Here is a 23,869-nt window from a genome sequence, read left to right as displayed (position 1 = left end):
ATTACCATGAATCAACACCCCTCTGTAAATGAAGAGTAAGTCCTTTGTCGTGAACACATGATTATTTTATCAAATGTGAAGAGGCACACGAGTCCTCATCATCACAGTATTACATAGAAACCATTAAAGACTACATCCCATCCCCCACCATAATCCAGGACTGAGGGCTGGATGTGAATAACTCTGTGAAACAGAGGTAGATCATACCGGGTAAACTCACCCCACAGCTTGAAATGTCACCGATAGCGCCACTTGAATCAGATTATTTTCAGAGGCGCAACTGGTTTGCACGTTGTCAAGCAGGTAGTCACTTGTGTTTGCAATCAGAGGACCACTGATTTGAGCACAGTAAGGGGACGGGGACAGTGGAGGAAGTGAAAATGCATTGGAGGAAATAACATCTATCATAGCAACTACAAATAAACACAAAGACAAGTGCTCACTTTAGCAATGTACAATTATAGCCACATTTATTAATTACAAGCAGATTACCTTTACACTACTCTGCTACGATCATCATCATCACCATCATCAACACCACCATCATCAACACCATCATCATCATCCCCGTCATCTTCGTTTCAATGTTTTGCCTTTACATCATACACACATTTACAACAAAATGCAAACACAAGTTGATGAACAGAAACTGTTAAAGTGGTTCACGACCAAATAAAAATACATGTCTAGCAGTTGTTGTCTTTTTAGGAGATACTTCTCAAAATGCTGTTCATTATCACGAGTGTTTTTTTTACTCAGTAGTGTTACCGTACTAAAAGTGCACACAGTCTATTCAATAACAGACAGCTTTGTATAATACAATGGCAATTTACACAATGATGCATTTCACACATTCAACAACAAAACAAGGCAAACCAATTCTAAAGGCACAGGACTCCCACATCAATAACAATCTTCTTTATAGAAACCAGGTTGTACTTGTTGACACTTTATAATGTGATTCGTCACTTTAAAATGATTCAAGGCCCAGTGCAGTCAAAAACGACATCTTTCTGTCTTTTATTTATATTTCCACACTATGAGGTTGGAATAATACTGTGAAATTGTGAAAATGGTGATAATGCCCTTTTAGTGAAACAGCTGTAGTGCTGAGTGATTAGTGCTTTTTGAGGTTGGTTCGGTTTCCATTATAAAAAAATAATCACGGTTTTTGATTTCGGTTTCCATTATTTTTTTAAACATGAAATGTATTACGAAATAATGACTTTAGAGCTTTTTAATGGAAATTTTAAAACCAAAAATAGTGAACATTCAATTGCCAAAGCATTGAACATATTCCATTGTCTCTGTCAGATCCACATCAAACATCAGAATAATAGGAAATTACTATGACATAATAAAATATTCAGTTGTGTATATTACTTAGTTTTTTATTGAATTACTTTATTATTTTTAATTCCTTAAAGAAATCATCGCAGTTCAGGCAGTAGCAGTCAGCCAGCCAGGCCATCTAACGTTATGTGCTCCCCATACTGTACTGTCTGTAGTCATCCTATTTAGCTAGCCTGCCTAAGTATAGTATGCTGCAGAGCTGTCTGACAACATCCTTTTATTAGTTCTTAAAAGTGGATAAGCTATACTTTCACAAACTGCCCCTGACCCTCTCGTTATGTTATGCACATTCCTCTCTCATGCGGTCTTATGCGTTCGGTGTGTATCAAACCTAACATAGCAGGCGTAAAAGTGTATCCGTTCAGAGATCTGTATACAATGACGAGATGCTCATGTCTATGCCCAAACAATGGGAGTCGTTGTCCCAAAGGCGGGAACCATTATTTATACAAGTCCAAAATAAGCCCATCGAAACGCATTGGGTTTATCTTGGACAGATTTTGGTGAGAGTGAAACCACATTTCTACGCTGAACTAGGTCGAATATTTGCTTAATGAAAACTACAACTCCCTTCAGCCCAACGTCCCACATAGCTCTTGACTTGATTTCTCTCTAGAGAAACGGCACGTTGGGTTCACAAAATAATTTACTAAATACAAATCAAGCAATTGAACCCACGTTGGTCAATCAGTTGTTTAATAACCAAAAATAAAATCTTGGTTAATCGCTCAGCACTAAAGAGCCGTTTTTAGTGGGATGGAGTTTTGGTCTGCCTGGTGACATCACCAGGTGTTAAATTAGTTAATAGACCAATAAGAAAGAGTTCCAAAACTCTCTGCCAATAACAGCTAGTCAGTTTTCCCCTCCCCACTCAGACCACTCCCAGAAGGTCCTAGCAAAATTCTTGCTTGAGAAATTACTTTTGCTAATAATATATTTTTGTTTCTTGTTGACAATGTTTATTAAAAACAATTACAGTTAGCTATTTGTTACCCAGAATTAATTTGATATTGAGATAAAAACAGCTGCATTGGACCTTTAATTATTTGAAATAAGTTTTCCAATATCAGACATGATACATGTGGTGTATGTATGGTACTGTACAGATTGGAAACTAAAACACATCATATGGGTCTTTGAATGACAGTTTAGGTAAGTATGACATCACATATCAAAAGAGATATGGACCAATAGTGTTCAAGATCCCGTAAAGGGTGGTGATCTCAATATTTTACACAGACATGAAATTACCTTCAATGGTTTGATTTATAAATTAAATTCTACCACTCCCATGTTGCAAACTTCCTCTGTGGTAGCTGTCTTACGCAGTAATTACTTGCCAAAGAAGGAGTAAAACCATTGAATAAACAGTTGGGACATGTATGCCTGTAGACGTGTGATCACAAAACTGTGTCTAGGGTCTAAATGTCATGTAGTAACCACTCCAACAGGTGAAAGGACTGGGACATCATCATCATTAACTTCTGTTAATGGGTCAAGTGTGTGTGTGTGTGTGTATGTTTACAATTTCAGTCATTGGTAAGGGGCAGTGATATAGTCATGTTGCTTTTCATCTCATATCAACACCTGTAGTTTATCACTTGTACTGTACAAACAATGTCATCTCATCCATAGTAACATTTTTGCAGTTTCAGTTTGAGTTAATTTTACATTTATGTGATGTATTTTCTGCTAACATGTACAATTGGTAAAGAACAAGATTTACTCTTTCTTCCATCCCTTTATCCTCATCACTCTCCTTCCACCCCTCACCACCCTCCACCCCTCCCTGGCAGGATTAACCAAAAACAATTTAACAATATATAACCTAAGGTGTCAAAAATATTTTTTTAAATGAAAAAAGAAATCTAGAAAAGAAGTACATCTTGGCCAGGTCAGAACAGGATAAAAACAGTATAGAGTAGGCCTACTTCTGAAAGGACCAAATAAAACCAGAAAGCCTTCAGTGCTTGGGGGTTAGAAGAGAATAGAAGAGTTAGTTCTGTAGAAAGCCTTCAGTGCAAAATATACGAGGAGGGATTCTTCATTTTAAATAAAGATTGTGTCCACAGTGTTTGAACAAGAAGTTCAATTTACCATGCCTTTACTTTACTTGGGACAATGTGAAGTGCAAACACTTCACATTGCAGTGCCAATGTCATAATGATACTATTAATTACCATCTACGTGCACAGTGAAATCAAAACATTGGCACCATTGACCGACCTGCACTTGGTCAACATTGTGAGAACCTAATCTAACACTTAATTCTTTTTCTTGTTTAAAAAGTAGGAACACACTAAAAACATAAAAAAAGATAGTATTCTGTCTGTGCAATAGTTCAAGTAAGTAACTTTGTTTCTGCGCATAGTTAGTGCCTAGTCAAAAATACCCATATCCTGTACCGAAATATCCACACCGCTTCAGGGGAAAACAACAAAACACAAATACAAAACAAGTATTTACATATCTGAATAGAACTACAGAGTAGGTACTCCCTACTACTGGTCCAGGGTCAGTTTGAACCCCTACTGGTTAAAGTTAGGCTTGAGCGCAGGGTAATCTGTTCCTAGATCTGTGCTTAGAGTGGCAATTTCCACCTTGAGCCAGAACGACCAACCAGAACTGTCCAATTCAGAGGAAAGGGAGGGCTTTAGTCTCTAAAAGGGTGTCTCAAAGACTCTGGATGTGTCTGAAATGGCAGCCTATAGTGCACTGCTCTAATATCACACTCTGGATGTGTCTGAAATGGCAGCCTATAGTGCACTACTCTAATATCACACTCTGGATGTGTCTGAAATGGCAGCCTATAGTGCACTGCTCTAATATCACACTCTGGATGTGTCTGAAATGGCAGCCTATAGTGCACTGCTCTAATATCACACTCTGGATGTGTCTGAAATGGCAGCCTATAGTGCACTACTCTAATATCACACTCTGGATGTGTCTGAAATGGCAGCCTATAGTGCACTACTCTAATATCACACTCTGGATGTGTCTGAAATGGCAGCCTATAGTGCACTACTCTAATATCACACTCTGGATGTGTCTGAAATGGCAGCCTATAGTGCACTACTCTAATATCACACTCTGGATGTGTCTGAAATGGCAGCCTATAGTGCACTGCTCTTATATGAGAGTAGTACACTATAAACAGTAGGGAATAGGGTGGCATTTCAGATTTGTCCTAAAGGGGCGTGTCGAACACTCTTTCCGACGAGTCTTCTGTATCGTCCTCCGACTGTGACTTGTGGTTGAGCCTCTCGGTCGTCGAGGAGACAGACAGGTTGCCATGGGGACTGTCGTCGCTAAGCTTGGCCTTGCTGCTGTAATGGACGAACTCCTGGATCTCTAGAGGCAACCGTCTGAACTTGTCCTGGTACTCCTGGTCCAGCTCACTCTGCAGCTATATGGAGAGGAGAGATCAGAGTATGGGTCTATAGGTAGCTATGTAGAGAGGAGAGATCAGAGTATGGGTCTATAGGTAGCTATATGGAGAGGAGAGATCAGAGTATGGGTCTATAGGTAGCTATGTAGAGAGGAGAGATCAGAGTATGGGTCTATAGGTAGCTATGTAGAGAGGAGAGATCAGAGTATGGGTCTATAGGTAGCTATATGGAGAGGAGAGATCAGGGTATGGGTCTATAGGTAGCTATATGGAGAGGAGAGATCAGAGTATGGGTCTATAGGTAGCTATGTAGAGAGGAGAGATCAGGGTATGGGTCTATAGGTAGCTATATGGAGAGGAGAGATCAGGGTATGGGTCTATAGGTAGCTATATGGAGAGGAGAGATCAGAGTATGGGTCTATAGGTAGCTATATGGAGAGGAGAGATCAGAGTATGGGTCTATAGGTAGCTATATGGAGAGGAGAGATCAGAGTATGGGTCTATAGGTAGCTATGTAGAGAGGAGAGGGTATGGGTCTATAGGTAGCTATATGGAGAGGAGAGATCAGAGTATGGGTCTATAGGTAGCTATATGGAGAGGAGAGATCAGAGTATGGGTCTATAGGTAGCTATGTAGAGAGGAGAGATCAGAGTATGGGTCTATAGGTAGCTATGTAGAGAGGAGAGATCAGAGTATGGGTCTATAGGTAGCTATATGGAGAGATCAGAGTATGGGTCTATAGGTAGCTATATGGAGAGATCAGAGTATGGGTCTATAGGTAGCTATATGGAGAGGAGAGGGTATGGGTCTATAGGTAGCTATGTGGAGAGGAGAGATCAGAGTATGGGTCTATAGGTAGCTATATGGAGAGGAGAGGGTATGGGTCTATAGGTAGCTATATGGAGAGGAGAGATCAGAGTATGGGTCTATAGGTAGCTATATGGAGAGGAGAGATCAGAGTATGGGTCTATAGGTAGCTATATGGAGAGGAGAGATCAGAGTATGGGTCTATAGGTAGCTATATGGAGAGGAGAGATCAGAGTATGGGTCTATAGGTAGCTATGTAGAGAGATCAGAGTATGGGTCTATAGGTAGCTATGTAGAGAGATCAGAGTATGGGTCTATAGGTAGCTATGTAGAGAGATCAGAGTATGGGTCTATAGGTAGCTATATGGAGAGGAGAGATCAGAGTATGGGTCTATAGGTAGCTATGTAGAGAGATCAGAGTATGGGTCTATAGGTAGCTATGTAGAGAGATCAGAGTATGGGTCTATAGGTAGCTATTGGGAGAGGGGAGATCAGAGTATGGGTCTATAGGTAGCTATATGGAGAGGAGAGATCAGAGTATGGGTCTATAGGTAGCTATGTAGAGAGATCAGAGTATGGGTCTATAGGTAGCTATGTAGAGAGGAGAGGGTATGGGTCTATAGGTAGCTATGTAGAGAGATCAGAGTATGGGTCTATAGGTAGCTATGTAGAGAGGAGAGGGTATGGGTCTATAGGTAGCTATGTAGAGAGATCAGAGTATGGGTCTATAGGTAGCTATGTAGAGGTAGCTATATGGAGAGGAGAGGGTAGCTATATGGAGGTAGCTATATGGAGAGGAGAGATCAGAGTATGGGTCTATAGGTAGCTATGTAGAGAGGAGAGATCAGAGTATGGGTCTATAGGTAGCTATGTAGAGAGGAGAGGGTATGGGTCTATAGGTAGCTATATGGAGAGGAGAGATCAGAGTATGGGTCTATAGGTAGCTATGTAGAGAGGAGAGATCAGAGTATGGGTCTATAGGTAGCTATATGGAGAGGAGAGATCAGAGTATGGGTCTATAGGTAGCTATGTAGAGAGGAGAGATCAGAGTATGGGTCTATACGTAGCTATATGGAGAGGAGAGATCAGAGTATGGGTCTATAGGTAGCTATGTAGAGAGGAGAGGGTATGGGTCTATAGGTAGCTATATGGAGAGGAGAGATCAGAGTATGGGTCTATAGGTAGCTATATGGAGAGGAGAGATCAGAGTATGGGTCTATAGGTAGCTATGTAGAGAGGAGAGGGTATGGGTCTATAGGTAGCTATATGGAGAGGAGAGATCAGAGTATGGGTCTATAGGTAGCTATATGGAGAGGAGAGATCAGAGTATGGGTCTATAGGTAGCTATGTAGAGAGGAGAGGGTATGGGTCTATAGGTAGCTATGTAGAGAGGAGAGATCAGAGTATGGGTCTATAGGTAGCTATGTAGAGAGGAGAGGGTATGGGTCTATAGGTAGCTATATGGAGAGGAGAGATCAGGGTATGGGTCTATAGGTAGCTATATGGAGAGGAGAGATCAGAGTATGGGTCTATAGGTAGCTATGTAGAGAGGAGAGGGTATGGGTCTATAGGTAGCTATATGGAGAGGAGAGATCAGAGTATGGGTCTATATGTAGCTATATGGAGAGGAGAGATCAGAGTATGGGTCTATAGGTAGCTATATGGAGAGGAGAGATCAGGGTATGGGTCTATAGGTAGCTATATGGAGAGGAGAGATCAGAGTATGGGTCTATAGGTAGCTATATGGAGAGGAGAGATCAGAGTATGGGTCTATAGGTAGCTATGTAGAGAGGAGAGGGTATGGGTCTATAGGTAGCTATATGGAGAGGAGAGATCAGAGTATGGGTCTATAGGTAGCTATGTAGAGAGGAGAGATCAGAGTATGGGTCTATAGGTAGCTATATGGAGAGGAGAGGGTATGGGTCTATAGGTAGCTATATGGAGAGGAGAGATCAGAGTATGGGTCTATAGGTAGCTATGTAGAGAGGAGAGATCAGAGTATGGGTCTATAGGTAGCTATATGGAGAGGAGAGATCAGAGTATGGGTCTATAGGTAGCTATATGGAGAGGAGAGATCAGAGTATGGGTCTATAGGTAGCTATATGGAGAGGAGAGATCAGAGTATGGGTCTATAGGTAGCTATGTAGAGAGGAGAGGGTAGCTATATGGAGGTAGCTATATGGAGAGGAGAGATCAGAGTATGGGTCTATAGGTAGCTATGTAGAGAGGAGAGATCAGAGTATGGGTCTATAGGTAGCTATGTAGAGAGGAGAGGGTATGGGTCTATAGGTAGCTATATGGAGAGGAGAGATCAGAGTATGGGTCTATAGGTAGCTATGTAGAGAGGAGAGATCAGAGTATGGGTCTATAGGTAGCTATATGGAGAGGAGAGATCAGAGTATGGGTCTATAGGTAGCTATGTAGAGAGGAGAGATCAGAGTATGGGTCTATACGTAGCTATATGGAGAGGAGAGATCAGAGTATGGGTCTATAGGTAGCTATGTAGAGAGGAGAGGGTATGGGTCTATAGGTAGCTATATGGAGAGGAGAGATCAGAGTATGGGTCTATAGGTAGCTATATGGAGAGGAGAGATCAGAGTATGGGTCTATAGGTAGCTATGTAGAGAGGAGAGGGTATGGGTCTATAGGTAGCTATATGGAGAGGAGAGATCAGAGTATGGGTCTATAGGTAGCTATATGGAGAGGAGAGATCAGAGTATGGGTCTATAGGTAGCTATGTAGAGAGGAGAGGGTATGGGTCTATAGGTAGCTATGTAGAGAGGAGAGATCAGAGTATGGGTCTATAGGTAGCTATGTAGAGAGGAGAGGGTATGGGTCTATAGGTAGCTATATGGAGAGGAGAGATCAGGGTATGGGTCTATAGGTAGCTATATGGAGAGGAGAGATCAGAGTATGGGTCTATAGGTAGCTATGTAGAGAGGAGAGGGTATGGGTCTATAGGTAGCTATATGGAGAGGAGAGATCAGAGTATGGGTCTATATGTAGCTATATGGAGAGGAGAGATCAGAGTATGGGTCTATAGGTAGCTATATGGAGAGGAGAGATCAGGGTATGGGTCTATAGGTAGCTATATGGAGAGGAGAGATCAGAGTATGGGTCTATAGGTAGCTATATGGAGAGGAGAGATCAGAGTATGGGTCTATAGGTAGCTATGTAGAGAGGAGAGGGTATGGGTCTATAGGTAGCTATATGGAGAGGAGAGATCAGAGTATGGGTCTATAGGTAGCTATGTAGAGAGGAGAGATCAGAGTATGGGTCTATAGGTAGCTATATGGAGAGGAGAGGGTATGGGTCTATAGGTAGCTATATGGAGAGGAGAGATCAGAGTATGGGTCTATAGGTAGCTATGTAGAGAGGAGAGATCAGAGTATGGGTCTATAGGTAGCTATATGGAGAGGAGAGATCAGAGTATGGGTCTATAGGTAGCTATATGGAGAGGAGAGATCAGAGTATGGGTCTATAGGTAGCTATATGGAGAGGAGAGATCAGAGTATGGGTCTATAGGTAGCTATGTAGAGAGGAGAGGGTATGGGTCTATAGGTAGCTATATGGAGAGGAGAGATCAGAGTATGGGTCTATAGGTAGCTATGTAGAGAGGAGAGGGTATGGGTCTATAGGTAGCTATATGGAGAGGAGAGATCAGAGTATGGGTCTATAGGTAGCTATGTAGAGAGGAGAGGGTATGGGTCTATAGGTAGCTATATGGAGAGGAGAGATCAGAGTATGGGTCTATAGGTAGCTATATGGAGAGGAGAGATCAGAGTATGGGTCTATAGGTAGCTATGTAGAGGGAGAGGGTATGGGTCTATAGGTAGCTATATGGAGAGGAGAGATCAGAGTATGGGTCTATAGGTAGCTATATGGAGAGGAGAGATCAGAGTATGGGTCTATAGGTAGCTATGTAGAGAGGAGAGGGTATGGGTCTATAGGTAGCTATGTAGAGAGGAGAGATCAGAGTATGGGTCTATAGGTAGCTATGTAGAGAGGAGAGGGTATGGGTCTATAGGTAGCTATATGGAGAGGAGAGATCAGGGTATGGGTCTATAGGTAGCTATATGGAGAGGAGAGATCAGAGTATGGGTCTATAGGTAGCTATGTAGAGAGGAGAGGGTATGGGTCTATAGGTAGCTATATGGAGAGGAGAGATCAGAGTATGGGTCTATATGTAGCTATATGGAGAGGAGAGATCAGAGTATGGGTCTATAGGTAGCTATATGGAGAGGAGAGATCAGGGTATGGGTCTATAGGTAGCTATATGGAGAGGAGAGATCAGAGTATGGGTCTATAGGTAGCTATATGGAGAGGAGAGATCAGAGTATGGGTCTATAGGTAGCTATGTAGAGAGGAGAGGGTATGGGTCTATAGGTAGCTATATGGAGAGGAGAGATCAGAGTATGGGTCTATAGGTAGCTATGTAGAGAGGAGAGATCAGAGTATGGGTCTATAGGTAGCTATATGGAGAGGAGAGATCAGAGTATGGGTCTATAGGTAGCTATGTAGAGAGGAGAGATCAGAGTATGGGTCTATAGGTAGCTATATGGAGAGGAGAGATCAGAGTATGGGTCTATAGGTAGCTATGTAGAGAGGAGAGGGTATGGGTCTATAGGTAGCTATATGGAGAGGAGAGATCAGGGTATGGGTCTATAGGTAGCTATATGGAGAGGAGAGATCAGAGTATGGGTCTATAGGTAGCTATGTAGAGAGGAGAGATCAGGGTATGGGTCTATAGGTAGCTATATGGAGAGGAGAGATCAGGGTATGGGTCTATAGGTAGCTATATGGAGAGGAGAGATCAGAGTATGGGTCTATAGGTAGCTATGTAGAGAGGAGAGATCAGAGTATGGGTCTATAGGTAGCTATATGGAGAGGAGAGATCAGAGTATGGGTCTATAGGTAGCTATGTAGAGAGATCAGAGTATGGGTCTATAGGTAGCTATTGGGAGAGGAGAGATCAGAGTATGGGTCTATAGGTAGCTATATGGAGAGGAGAGATCAGAGTATGGGTCTATAGGTAGCTATATGGAGAGGAGAGATCAGAGTATGGGTCTATAGGTAGCTATGTAGAGAGATCAGAGTATGGGTCTATAGGTAGCTATATGGAGAGGAGAGATCAGAGTATGGGTCTATAGGTAGCTATATGGAGAGGAGAGATCAGAGTATGGGTCTATAGGTAGCTATATGGAGAGGAGAGATCAGAGTATGGGTCTATAGGTAGCTATATGGAGAGGAGAGATCAGAGTATGGGTCTATAGGTAGCTATATGGAGAGGAGAGATCAGAGTATGGGTCTATAGGTAGCTATATGGAGAGGAGAGATCAGAGTATGGGTCTATAGGTAGCTATATGGAGAGGAGAGATCAGAGTATGGGTCTATAGGTAGCTATATGGAGAGGAGAGATCAGAGTATGGGTCTATAGGTAGCTATATGGAGAGGAGAGATCAGAGTATGGGTCTATAGGTAGCTATATGGAGAGGAGAGATCAGAGTATGGGTCTATAGGTAGCTATATGGAGAGGAGAGATCAGAGTATGGGTCTATAGGTAGCTATATGGAGAGGAGAGATCAGAGTATGGGTCTATAGGTAGCTATATGGAGAGGAGAGATCAGAGTATGGGTCTATAGGTAGCTATATGGAGAGGAGAGATCAGAGTATGGGTCTATAGGTAGCTATGTAGAGAGATCAGAGTATGGGTCTATAGGTAGCTATGTAGAGAGGAGAGATCAGAGTATGGGTCTATAGGTAGCTATATGGAGAGGAGAGATCAGAGTATGGGTCTATAGGTAGCTATATGGAGAGGAGAGATCAGAGTATGGGTCTATAGGTAGCTATATGGAGAGGAGAGATCAGAGTATGGGTCTATAGGTAGCTATATGGAGAGGAGAGATCAGGGTATGGGTCTATAGGTAGCTATATGGAGAGGAGAGATCAGAGTATGGGTCTATAGGTAGCTATGTAGAGAGGAGAGGGTATGGGTCTATAGGTAGCTATGTAGAGAGGAGAGATCAGAGTATGGGTCTATAGGTAGCTATGTAGAGAGGAGAGGGTATGGGTCTATAGGTAGCTATATGGAGAGGAGAGATCAGGGTATGGGTCTATAGGTAGCTATATGGAGAGGAGAGATCAGGGTATGGGTCTATAGGTAGCTATATGGAGAGGAGAGATCAGAGTATGGGTCTATAGGTAGCTATGTAGAGAGGAGAGGGTATGGGTCTATAGGTAGCTATATGGAGAGGAGAGATCAGGGTATGGGTCTATAGGTAGCTATATGGAGAGGAGAGATCAGAGTATGGGTCTATAGGTAGCTATGTAGAGAGGAGAGGGTATGGGTCTATAGGTAGCTATATGGAGAGGAGAGATCAGAGTATGGGTCTATAGGTAGCTATATGGAGAGGAGAGATCAGAGTATGGGTCTATAGGTAGCTATATGGAGAGGAGAGATCAGGGTATGGGTCTATAGGTAGCTATATGGAGAGGAGAGATCAGAGTATGGGTCTATAGGTAGCTATATGGAGAGGAGAGATCAGAGTATGGGTCTATAGGTAGCTATGTAGAGAGGAGAGGGTATGGGTCTATAGGTAGCTATATGGAGAGGAGAGATCAGAGTATGGGTCTATAGGTAGCTATGTAGAGAGGAGAGATCAGAGTATGGGTCTATAGGTAGCTATATGGAGAGGAGAGGGTATGGGTCTATAGGTAGCTATATGGAGAGGAGAGATCAGAGTATGGGTCTATAGGTAGCTATGTAGAGAGGAGAGATCAGAGTATGGGTCTATAGGTAGCTATATGGAGAGGAGAGATCAGAGTATGGGTCTATAGGTAGCTATGTAGAGAGGAGAGGGTATGGGTCTATAGGTAGCTATATGGAGAGGAGAGATCAGGGTATGGGTCTATAGGTAGCTATATGGAGAGGAGAGATCAGAGTATGGGTCTATAGGTAGCTATGTAGAGAGGAGAGATCAGGGTATGGGTCTATAGGTAGCTATATGGAGAGGAGAGATCAGGGTATGGGTCTATAGGTAGCTATATGGAGAGGAGAGATCAGAGTATGGGTCTATAGGTAGCTATGTAGAGAGGAGAGATCAGAGTATGGGTCTATAGGTAGCTATGTAGAGAGATCAGAGTATGGGTCTATAGGTAGCTATTGGGAGAGGAGAGATCAGAGTATGGGTCTATAGGTAGCTATATGGAGAGGAGAGATCAGAGTATGGGTCTATAGGTAGCTATATGGAGAGGAGAGATCAGAGTATGGGTCTATAGGTAGCTATATGGAGAGGAGAGATCAGAGTATGGGTCTATAGGTAGCTATATGGAGAGGAGAGATCAGAGTATGGGTCTATAGGTAGCTATATGGAGAGGAGAGATCAGAGTATGGGTCTATAGGTAGCTATATGGAGAGGAGAGATCAGAGTATGGGTCTATAGGTAGCTATATGGAGAGGAGAGATCAGAGTATGGGTCTATAGGTAGCTATATGGAGAGGAGAGATCAGAGTATGGGTCTATAGGTAGCTATATGGAGAGGAGAGATCAGAGTATGGGTCTATATGTAGCTATATGGAGAGGAGAGATCAGAGTATGGGTCTATAGGTAGCTATATGGAGAGGAGAGATCAGAGTATGGGTCTATAGGTAGCTATATGGAGAGGAGAGATCAGAGTATGGGTCTATAGGTAGCTATATGGAGAGGAGAGATCAGAGTATGGGTCTATAGGTAGCTATATGGAGAGGAGAGATCAGAGTATGGGTCTATAGGTAGCTATATGGAGAGGAGAGATCAGAGTATGGGTCTATAGGTAGCTATATGGAGAGGAGAGATCAGAGTATGGGTCTATAGGTAGCTATATGGAGAGGAGAGATCAGAGTATGGGTCTATAGGTAGCTATGTAGAGAGATCAGAGTATGGGTCTATAGGTAGCTATGTAGAGAGGAGAGATCAGAGTATGGGTCTATAGGTAGCTATATGGAGAGGAGAGATCAGAGTATGGGTCTATAGGTAGCTATATGGAGAGGAGAGATCAGAGTATGGGTCTATAGGTAGCTATATGGAGAGGAGAGATCAGAGTATGGGTCTATAGGTAGCTATATGGAGAGGAGAGATCAGGGTATGGGTCTATAGGTAGCTATATGGAGAGGAGAGATCAGAGTATGGGTCTATAGGTAGCTATGTAGAGAGGAGAGGGTATGGGTCTATAGGTAGCTATGTAGAGAGGAGAGATCAGAGTATGGGTCTATAGGTAGCTATGTAGAGAGGAGAGGGTATGGGTCTATAGGTAGCTATATGGAGAGGAGAGATCAGGGTATGGGTCTATAGGTAGCTATATGGAGAGGAGAGATCAGGGTATGGGTCTATAGGTAGCTATATGGAGAGGAGAGATCAGAGTATGGGTCTATAGGTAGCTATGTAGAGAGGAGAGGGTATGGGTCTATAGGTAGCTATATGGAGAGGAGAGATCAGGGTATGGGTCTATAGGTAGCTATATGGAGAGGAGAGATCAGAGTATGGGTCTATAGGTAGCTATGTAGAGAGGAGAGGGTATGGGTCTATAGGTAGCTATATGGAGAGGAGAGATCAGAGTATGGGTCTATAGGTAGCTATATGGAGAGGAGAGATCAGAGTATGGGTCTATAGGTAGCTATATGGAGAGGAGAGATCAGGGTATGGGTCTATAGGTAGCTATATGGAGAGGAGAGATCAGAGTATGGGTCTATAGGTAGCTATATGGAGAGGAGAGATCAGAGTATGGGTCTATAGGTAGCTATGTAGAGAGGAGAGGGTATGGGTCTATAGGTAGCTATATGGAGAGGAGAGATCAGAGTATGGGTCTATAGGTAGCTATGTAGAGAGGAGAGATCAGAGTATGGGTCTATAGGTAGCTATATGGAGAGGAGAGGGTATGGGTCTATAGGTAGCTATATGGAGAGGAGAGATCAGAGTATGGGTCTATAGGTAGCTATGTAGAGAGGAGAGATCAGAGTATGGGTCTATAGGTAGCTATATGGAGAGGAGAGATCAGAGTATGGGTCTATAGGTAGCTATATGGAGAGGAGAGATCAGAGTATGGGTCTATAGGTAGCTATATGGAGAGGAGAGATCAGAGTATGGGTCTATAGGTAGCTATGTAGAGAGGAGAGGGTATGGGTCTATAGGTAGCTATATGGAGAGGAGAGATCAGAGTATGGGTCTATAGGTAGCTATATGGAGAGGAGAGATCAGAGTATGGGTCTATAGGTAGCTATGTAGAGAGGAGAGGGTATGGGTCTATAGGTAGCTATATGGAGAGGAGAGATCAGAGTATGGGTCTATAGGTAGCTATATGGAGAGGAGAGATCAGAGTATGGGTCTATAGGTAGCTATGTAGAGAGGAGAGGGTATGGGTCTATAGGTAGCTATATGGAGAGGAGAGATCAGAGTATGGGTCTATAGGTAGCTATATGGAGAGGAGAGATCAGAGTATGGGTCTATAGGTAGCTATGTAGAGAGGAGAGGGTATGGGTCTATAGGTAGCTATGTAGAGAGGAGAGATCAGAGTATGGGTCTATAGGTAGCTATGTAGAGAGGAGAGGGTATGGGTCTATAGGTAGCTATATGGAGAGGAGAGATCAGGGTATGGGTCTATAGGTAGCTATATGGAGAGGAGAGATCAGAGTATGGGTCTATAGGTAGCTATGTAGAGAGGAGAGGGTATGGGTCTATAGGTAGCTATATGGAGAGGAGAGATCAGAGTATGGGTCTATATGTAGCTATATGGAGAGGAGAGATCAGAGTATGGGTCTATAGGTAGCTATATGGAGAGGAGAGATCAGGGTATGGGTCTATAGGTAGCTATATGGAGAGGAGAGATCAGAGTATGGGTCTATAGGTAGCTATATGGAGAGGAGAGATCAGAGTATGGGTCTATAGGTAGCTATGTAGAGAGGAGAGGGTATGGGTCTATAGGTAGCTATATGGAGAGGAGAGATCAGAGTATGGGTCTATAGGTAGCTATGTAGAGAGGAGAGATCAGAGTATGGGTCTATAGGTAGCTATATGGAGAGGAGAGGGTATGGGTCTATAGGTAGCTATATGGAGAGGAGAGATCAGAGTATGGGTCTATAGGTAGCTATGTAGAGAGGAGAGATCAGAGTATGGGTCTATAGGTAGCTATGTAGAGAGGAGAGGGTATGGGTCTATAGGTAGCTATATGGAGAGGAGAGATCAGAGTATGGGTCTATAGGTAGCTATGTAGAGAGGAGAGATCAGAGTATGGGTCTATAGGTAGCTATATGGAGAGGAGAGATCAGAGTATGGGTCTATAGGTAGCTATGTAGAGAGGAGAGATCAGAGTATGGGTCTATAGGTAGCTATATGGAGAGGAGAGATCAGAGTATGGGTCTATAGGTAGCTATGTAGAGAGGAGAGGGTATGGGTCTATAGGTAGCTATATGGAGAGGAGAGATCAGAGTATGGGTCTATAGGTAGCTATATGGAGAGGAGAGATCAGAGTATGGGTCTATAGGTAGCTATGTAGAGAGGAGAGGGTATGGGTCTATAGGTAGCTATATGGAGAGGAGAGATCAGAGTATGGGTCTATAGGTAGCTATATGGAGAGGAGAGATCAGAGTATGGGTCTATAGGTAGCTATGTAGAGAGGAGAGGGTATGGGTCTATAGGTAGCTATGTAGAGAGGAGAGATCAGAGTATGGGTCTATAGGTAGCTATGTAGAGAGGAGAGGGTATGGGTCTATAGGTAGCTATATGGAGAGGAGAGATCAGGGTATGGGTCTATAGGTAGCTATATGGAGAGGAGAGATCAGAGTATGGGTCTATAGGTAGCTATGTAGAGAGGAGAGGGTATGGGTCTATAGGTAGCTATATGGAGAGGAGAGATCAGAGTATGGGTCTATATGTAGCTATATGGAGAGGAGAGATCAGAGTATGGGTCTATAGGTAGCTATATGGAGAGGAGAGATCAGGGTATGGGTCTATAGGTAGCTATATGGAGAGGAGAGATCAGAGTATGGGTCTATAGGTAGCTATATGGAGAGGAGAGATCAGAGTATGGGTCTATAGGTAGCTATGTAGAGAGGAGAGGGTATGGGTCTATAGGTAGCTATATGGAGAGGAGAGATCAGAGTATGGGTCTATAGGTAGCTATGTAGAGAGGAGAGATCAGAGTATGGGTCTATAGGTAGCTATATGGAGAGGAGAGGGTATGGGTCTATAGGTAGCTATATGGAGAGGAGAGATCAGAGTATGGGTCTATAGGTAGCTATGTAGAGAGGAGAGATCAGAGTATGGGTCTATAGGTAGCTATATGGAGAGGAGAGATCAGAGTATGGGTCTATAGGTAGCTATATGGAGAGGAGAGATCAGAGTATGGGTCTATAGGTAGCTATATGGAGAGGAGAGATCAGAGTATGGGTCTATAGGTAGCTATGTAGAGAGGAGAGGGTATGGGTCTATAGGTAGCTATATGGAGAGGAGAGATCAGAGTATGGGTCTATAGGTAGCTATGTAGAGAGGAGAGGGTATGGGTCTATAGGTAGCTATATGGAGAGGAGAGATCAGAGTATGGGTCTATAGGTAGCTATATGGAGAGGAGAGATCAGAGTATGGGTCTATAGGTAGCTATGTAGAGAGGAGAGGGTATGGGTCTATAGGTAGCTATATGGAGAGGAGAGATCAGAGTATGGGTCTATAGGTAGCTATGTAGAGAGGAGAGATCAGAGTATGGGTCTATAGGTAGCTATATGGAGAGGAGAGATCAGAGTATGGGTCTATAGGTAGCTATATGGAGAGGAGAGATCAGAGTATGGGTCTATAGGTAGCTATATGGAGAGGAGAGATCAGAGTATGGGTCTATAGGTAGCTATGTAGAGAGGAGAGGGTATGGGTCTATAGGTAGCTATATGGAGAGGAGAGATCAGAGTATGGGTCTATAGGTAGCTATATGGAGAGGAGAGATCAGAGTATGGGTCTATAGGTAGCTATATGGAGAGGAGAGATCAGAGTATGGGTCTATAGGTAGCTATGTAGAGAGGAGAGGGTATGGGTCTATAGGTAGCTATATGGAGAGGAGAGATCAGAGTATGGGTCTATAGGTAGCTATGTAGAGAGGAGAGGGTATGGGTCTATAGGTAGCTATATGGAGAGGAGAGATCAGAGTATGGGTCTATAGGTAGCTATATGGAGAGGAGAGATCAGAGTATGGGTCTATAGGTAGCTATGTAGAGAGGAGAGATACTATGGGTCTATAGGTAGCTATATGGAGAGGAGAGATCAGAGTATGGGTCTATAGGTAGCTATGTAGAGAGGAGAGATCAGAGTATGGGTCTATAGGTAGCTATGTAGAGAGGAGAGATCAGAGTATGGGTCTATAGGTAGCTATGTAGAGAGGAGAGGGTATGGGTCTATAGGTAGCTATATGGAGAGGAGAGATCAGATTATGGGTCTATAGGTAGCTATATGGAGAGGAGAGATCAGAGTATGGGTCTATAGGTAGCTATATGGAGAGGAGAGATCAGAGTATGGGTCGATAGGTAGCTATATGGAGAAGAGAGATCAGAGTATGGGTCTATAGGTAGCTATGTAGAGAGGAGAGATCAGAGTATGGGTCTATAGGTAGCTATATGGAGAGGAGAGATCAGAGTATGGGTCTATAGGTAGCTATATGGAGAGGAGAGATCAGAGTATGGGTCTATAGGTAGCTATGTAGAGAGGAGAGATCAGAGTATGGGTCTATAGGTAGCTATATGGAGAGGAGAGATCAGAGTATGGGTCTATAGGTAGCTATATGGAGAGGAGAGATCAGAGTATGGGTCTATAGGTAGCTATGTAGAGAGGAGAGATCAGAGTATGGGTCTATAGGTAGCTATATGGAGAGGAGAGATCAGAGTATGGGTCTATAGGTAGCTATGTAGAGAGGAGAGGGTATGGGTCTATAGGTAGCTATATGGAGAGGAGAGATCAGAGTATGGGTCTATAGGTAGCTATATGGAGAGGAGAGATCAGAGTATGGGTCTATAGGTAGCTATGTAGAGAGGAGAGGGTATGGGTCTATAGGTAGCTATATGGAGAGGAGAGATCAGAGTATGGGTCTATAGGTAGCTATGTAGAGAGGAGAGATCAGAGTATGGGTCTATAGGTAGCTATATGGAGAGGAGAGATCAGAGTATGGGTCTATAGGTAGCTATATGGAGAGGAGAGATCAGAGTATGGGTCTATAGGTAGCTATGTAGAGAGGAGAGGGTATGGGTCTATAGGTAGCTATATGGAGAGGAGAGATCAGAGTATGGGTCTATAGGTAGCTATATGGAGAGGAGAGATCAGAGTATGGGTCTATAGGTAGCTATATGGAGAGGAGAGATCAGAGTATGGGTCTATAGGTAGCTATGTAGAGAGGAGAGGGTATGGGTCTATAGGTAGCTATATGGAGAGGAGAGATCAGAGTATGGGTCTATAGGTAGCTATGTAGAGAGGAGAGGGTATGGGTCTATAGGTAGCTATATGGAGAGGAGAGATCAGAGTATGGGTCTATAGGTAGCTATGTAGAGAGGAGAGATCAGAGTATGGGTCTATAGGTAGCTATATGGAGAGGAGAGATCAGAGTATGGGTCTATAGGTAGCTATATGGAGAGGAGAGATCAGAGTATGGGTCTATAGGTAGCTATATGGAGAGGAGAGATCAGAGTATGGGTCTATAGGTAGCTATGTAGAGAGGAGAGGGTATGGGTCTATAGGTAGCTATATGGAGAGGAGAGATCAGAGTATGGGTCTATAGGTAGCTATATGGAGAGGAGAGATCAGAGTATGGGTCTATAGGTAGCTATATGGAGAGGAGAGATCAGAGTATGGGTCTATAGGTAGCTATGTAGAGAGGAGAGGGTATGGGTCTATAGGTAGCTATATGGAGAGGAGAGATCAGAGTATGGGTCTATAGGTAGCTATGTAGAGAGGAGAGGGTATGGGTCTATAGGTAGCTATATGGAGAGGAGAGATCAGAGTATGGGTCTATAGGTAGCTATATGGAGAGGAGAGATCAGAGTATGGGTCGATAGGTAGCTATATGGAGAAGAGAGATCAGAGTATGGGTCTATAGGTAGCTATGTAGAGAGGAGAGATCAGAGTATGGGTCTATAGGTAGCTATATGGAGAGGAGAGATCAGAGTATGGGTCTATAGGTAGCTATATGGAGAGGAGAGATCAGAGTATGGGTCTATAGGTAGCTATGTAGAGAGGAGAGATCAGAGTATGGGTCTATAGGTAGCTATATGGAGAGGAGAGATCAGAGTATGGGTCTATAGGTAGCTATATGGAGAGGAGAGATCAGAGTATGGGTCTATAGGTAGCTATGTAGAGAGGAGAGATCAGAGTATGGGTCTATAGGTAGCTATATGGAGAGGAGAGATCAGAGTATGGGTCTATAGGTAGCTATGTAGAGAGGAGAGGGTATGGGTCTATAGGTAGCTATATGGAGAGGAGAGATCAGAGTATGGGTCTATAGGTAGCTATATGGAGAGGAGAGATCAGAGTATGGGTCTATAGGTAGCTATGTAGAGAGGAGAGGGTATGGGTCTATAGGTAGCTATATGGAGAGGAGAGATCAGAGTATGGGTCTATAGGTAGCTATGTAGAGAGGAGAGATCAGAGTATGGGTCTATAGGTAGCTATATGGAGAGGAGAGATCAGAGTATGGGTCTATAGGTAGCTATATGGAGAGGAGAGATCAGAGTATGGGTCTATAGGTAGCTATATGGAGAGGAGAGATCAGAGTATGGGTCTATAGGTAGCTATATGGAGAGGAGAGATCAGAGTATGGGTCTATAGGTAGCTATATGGAGAGGAGAGATCAGAGTATGGGTCTATAGGTAGCTATGTAGAGAGGAGAGGGTATGGGTCTATAGGTAGCTATATGGAGAGGAGAGATCAGAGTATGGGTCTATAGGTAGCTATATGGAGAGGAGAGATCAGAGTATGGGTCTATAGGTAGCTATATGGAGAGGAGAGATCAGAGTATGGGTCTATAGGTAGCTATGTAGAGAGGAGAGGGTATGGGTCTATAGGTAGCTATATGGAGAGGAGAGATCAGAGTATGGGTCTATAGGTAGCTATGTAGAGAGGAGAGGGTATGGGTCTATAGGTAGCTATATGGAGAGGAGAGATCAGAGTATGGGTCTATAGGTAGCTATATGGAGAGGAGAGATCAGAGTATGGGTCTATAGGTAGCTATGTAGAGAGGAGAGATACTATGGGTCTATAGGTAGCTATATGGAGAGGAGAGATCAGAGTATGGGTCTATAGGTAGCTATGTAGAGAGGAGAGATCAGAGTATGGGTCTATAGGTAGCTATGTAGAGAGGAGAGATCAGAGTATGGGTCTATAGGTAGCTATGTAGAGAGGAGAGGGTATGGGTCTATAGGTAGCTATATGGAGAGGAGAGATCAGATTATGGGTCTATAGGTAGCTATATGGAGAGGAGAGATCAGAGTATGGGTCTATAGGTAGCTATATGGAGAGGAGAGATCAGAGTATGGGTCGATAGGTAGCTATATGGAGAAGAGAGATCAGAGTATGGGTCTATAGGTAGCTATGTAGAGAGGAGAGATCAGAGTATGGGTCTATAGGTAGCTATATGGAGAGGAGAGATCAGAGTATGGGTCTATAGGTAGCTATATGGAGAGGAGAGATCAGAGTATGGGTCTATAGGTAGCTATGTAGAGAGGAGAGATCAGAGTATGGGTCTATAGGTAGCTATATGGAGAGGAGAGATCAGAGTATGGGTCTATAGGTAGCTATATGGAGAGGAGAGATCAGAGTATGGGTCTATAGGTAGCTATGTAGAGAGGAGAGATCAGAGTATGGGTCTATAGGTAGCTATATGGAGAGGAGAGATCAGAGTATGGGTCTATAGGTAGCTATGTAGAGAGGAGAGGGTATGGGTCTATAGGTAGCTATATGGAGAGGAGAGATCAGAGTATGGGTCTATAGGTAGCTATGTAGAGAGGAGAGGGTATGGGTCTATAGGTAGCTATATGGAGAGGAGAGATCAGAGTATGGGTCTATAGGTAGCTATGTAGAGAGGAGAGGGTATGGGTCTATAGGTAGCTATGTAGAGAGGAGAGGGTATGGGTCTATAGGTAGCTATATGGAGAAGAGAGATCAGAGTATGGGTCTATAGGTAGCTATGTAGAGAGGAGAGATCAGAGTATGGGTCTATAGGTAGCTATATGGAGAGGAGAGATCAGAGTATGGGTCTATAGGTAGCTATATGGAGAGGAGAGATCAGAGTATGGGTCTATAGGTAGCTATGTAGAGAGGAGAGATCAGAGTATGGGTCTATAGGTAGCTATATGGAGAGGAGAGATCAGAGTATGGGTCTATAGGTAGCTATATGGAGAGGAGAGATCAGAGTATGGGTCTATAGGTAGCTATGTAGAGAGGAGAGATCAGAGTATGGGTCTATAGGTAGCTATATGGAGAGGAGAGATCAGAGTATGGGTCTATAGGTAGCTATGTAGAGAGGAGAGGGTATGGGTCTATAGGTAGCTATATGGAGAGGAGAGATCAGAGTATGGGTCTATAGGTAGCTATGTAGAGAGGAGAGGGTATGGGTCTATAGGTAGCTATGTAGAGAGGAGAGGGTATGGGTCTATAGGTAGCTATGTAGAGAGGAGAGGGTATGGGTCTATAGGTAGCTATATGGAGAGGAGAGATCAGAGTATGGGTCTATAGGTAGCTATGTAGAGAGGAGAGATCAGAGTATGGGTCTATAGGTAGCTATGTAGAGAGGAGAGATCAGAGTATGGGTCTATAGGTAGCTATGTAGAGAGGAGAGGGTATGGGTCTATAGGTAGCTATGTAGAGAGGAGAGGGTATGGGTCTATAGGTAGCTATGTAGAGAGGAGAGGGTATGGGTCTATAGGTAGCTATGTAGAGAGGAGAGGGTATGGGTCTATAGGTAGCTATGTAGAGAGGAGAGATCAGAGTATGGGTCTATAGGTAGCTATGTAGAGAGGAGAGGGTATGGGTCTATAGGTAGCTATATGGAGAGGAGAGATCAGAGTATGGGTCTATAGGTAGCTATGTAGAGAGGAGAGATCAGAGTATGGGTCTATAGGTAGCTATGTAGAGAGGAGAGATCAGAGTATGGGTCTATAGGTAGCTATGTAGAGAGGAGAGATCAGAGTATGGGTCTATAGGTAGCTATGTAGAGAGGAGAGATCAGAGTATGGGTCTATAGGTAGCTATGTAGAGAGGAGAGATCAGAGTATGGGTCTATAGGTAGCTATGTAGAGAGGAGAGGGTATGGGTCTATAGGTAGCTATGTAGAGAGGAGAGGGTATGGGTCTATAGGTAGCTATGTAGAGAGGAGAGATCAGAGTATGGGTCTATAGGTAGCTATGTAGAGAGGAGAGGGTATGGGTCTATAGGTAGCTATATGGAGAGGAGAGATCAGAGTATGGGTCTATAGGTAGCTATGTAGAGAGATCAGAGTATGGGTCTATAGGTAGCTATGTAGAGAGGAGAGGGTATGGGTCTATAGGTAGCTATATGGAGAGGAGAGATCAGAGTATGGGTCTATAGGTAGCTATGTAGAGAGGAGAGGGTATGGGTCTATAGGTAGCTATGTAGAGAGGAGAGGGTATGGGTCTATAGGTAGCTATATGGAGAGGAGAGATCAGAGTATGGGTCTATAGGTAGCTATGTAGAGAGGAGAGGGTATGGGTCTATAGGTAGCTATATGGAGAGGAGAGATCAGAGTATGGGTCTATAGGTAGCTATGTAGAGAGGAGAGATACTATGGGTCTATAGGTAGCTATGTAGAGAGGAGAGATCAGAGTATGGGTCTATAGGTAGCTATGTAGAGAGGAGAGGGTATGGGTCTATAGGTAGCTATGTAGAGAGGAGAGGGTATGGGTCTATAGGTAGCTATGTAGAGAGGAGAGATACTATGGGTCTATAGGTAGCTATGTAGAGAGGAGAGATACTATGGGTCTATAGGTAGCTATGTAGAGAGGAGAGATACTATGGGTCTATAGGTAGCTATGTAGAGAGGAGAGATACTATGGGTCTATAGGTAGCTATATGGAGAGGAGAGGGTATGGGTCTATAGGTAGCTATATGGAGAGGAGAGATACTATGGGTCTATAGGTAGCTATATGGAGAGGAGAGGGTGTGGGTCTATAGGTAGCTATATGGAGAGGAGAGATACTATGGGTCTATAGGTAGCTATATGGAGAGGAGAGGGTATGGGTCTATAGGTAGCTATATGGAGAGGAGAGATACTATGGGTCTATAGGTAGCTATATGGAGAGGAGAGGGTA

General features: G+C 43.5%; 1 protein-coding gene across 6 annotated transcripts in view; it reads right to left on the bottom strand.

The window, feature by feature from the left end:
- Positions 1-439: 439 nt before the first annotated feature.
- Positions 440-23,869, bottom strand: part of LOC135557796 (1-phosphatidylinositol 4,5-bisphosphate phosphodiesterase beta-1-like) — a 232,148-nt gene continuing 208,718 nt past the window's right edge. For 3 of the 6 annotated variants that reach the window (XM_064991408.1, XM_064991409.1, XM_064991410.1), the window contains one exon: positions 440-4,759. In XM_064991408.1, the coding sequence (XP_064847480.1) occupies positions 4,541-4,759 (219 nt within the window). In that variant the 3' untranslated portion in view covers positions 440-4,540. The remainder of the gene's footprint in view (positions 4,760-23,869) is intronic. The other 3 variants (XM_064991412.1, XM_064991415.1, XM_064991414.1) reach the window with 2 other exon arrangements.

The sequence above is a fragment of the Oncorhynchus masou genome, chromosome 16 (genome assembly GCF_036934945.1).
Source record: "Oncorhynchus masou masou isolate Uvic2021 chromosome 16, UVic_Omas_1.1, whole genome shotgun sequence".
Classification (NCBI taxonomy): domain Eukaryota; kingdom Metazoa; phylum Chordata; class Actinopteri; order Salmoniformes; family Salmonidae; genus Oncorhynchus; species Oncorhynchus masou.
The sequence above is the reverse complement of the archived record's forward strand: the minus strand, read 5'-3'. Positions and strand labels throughout refer to the sequence as shown.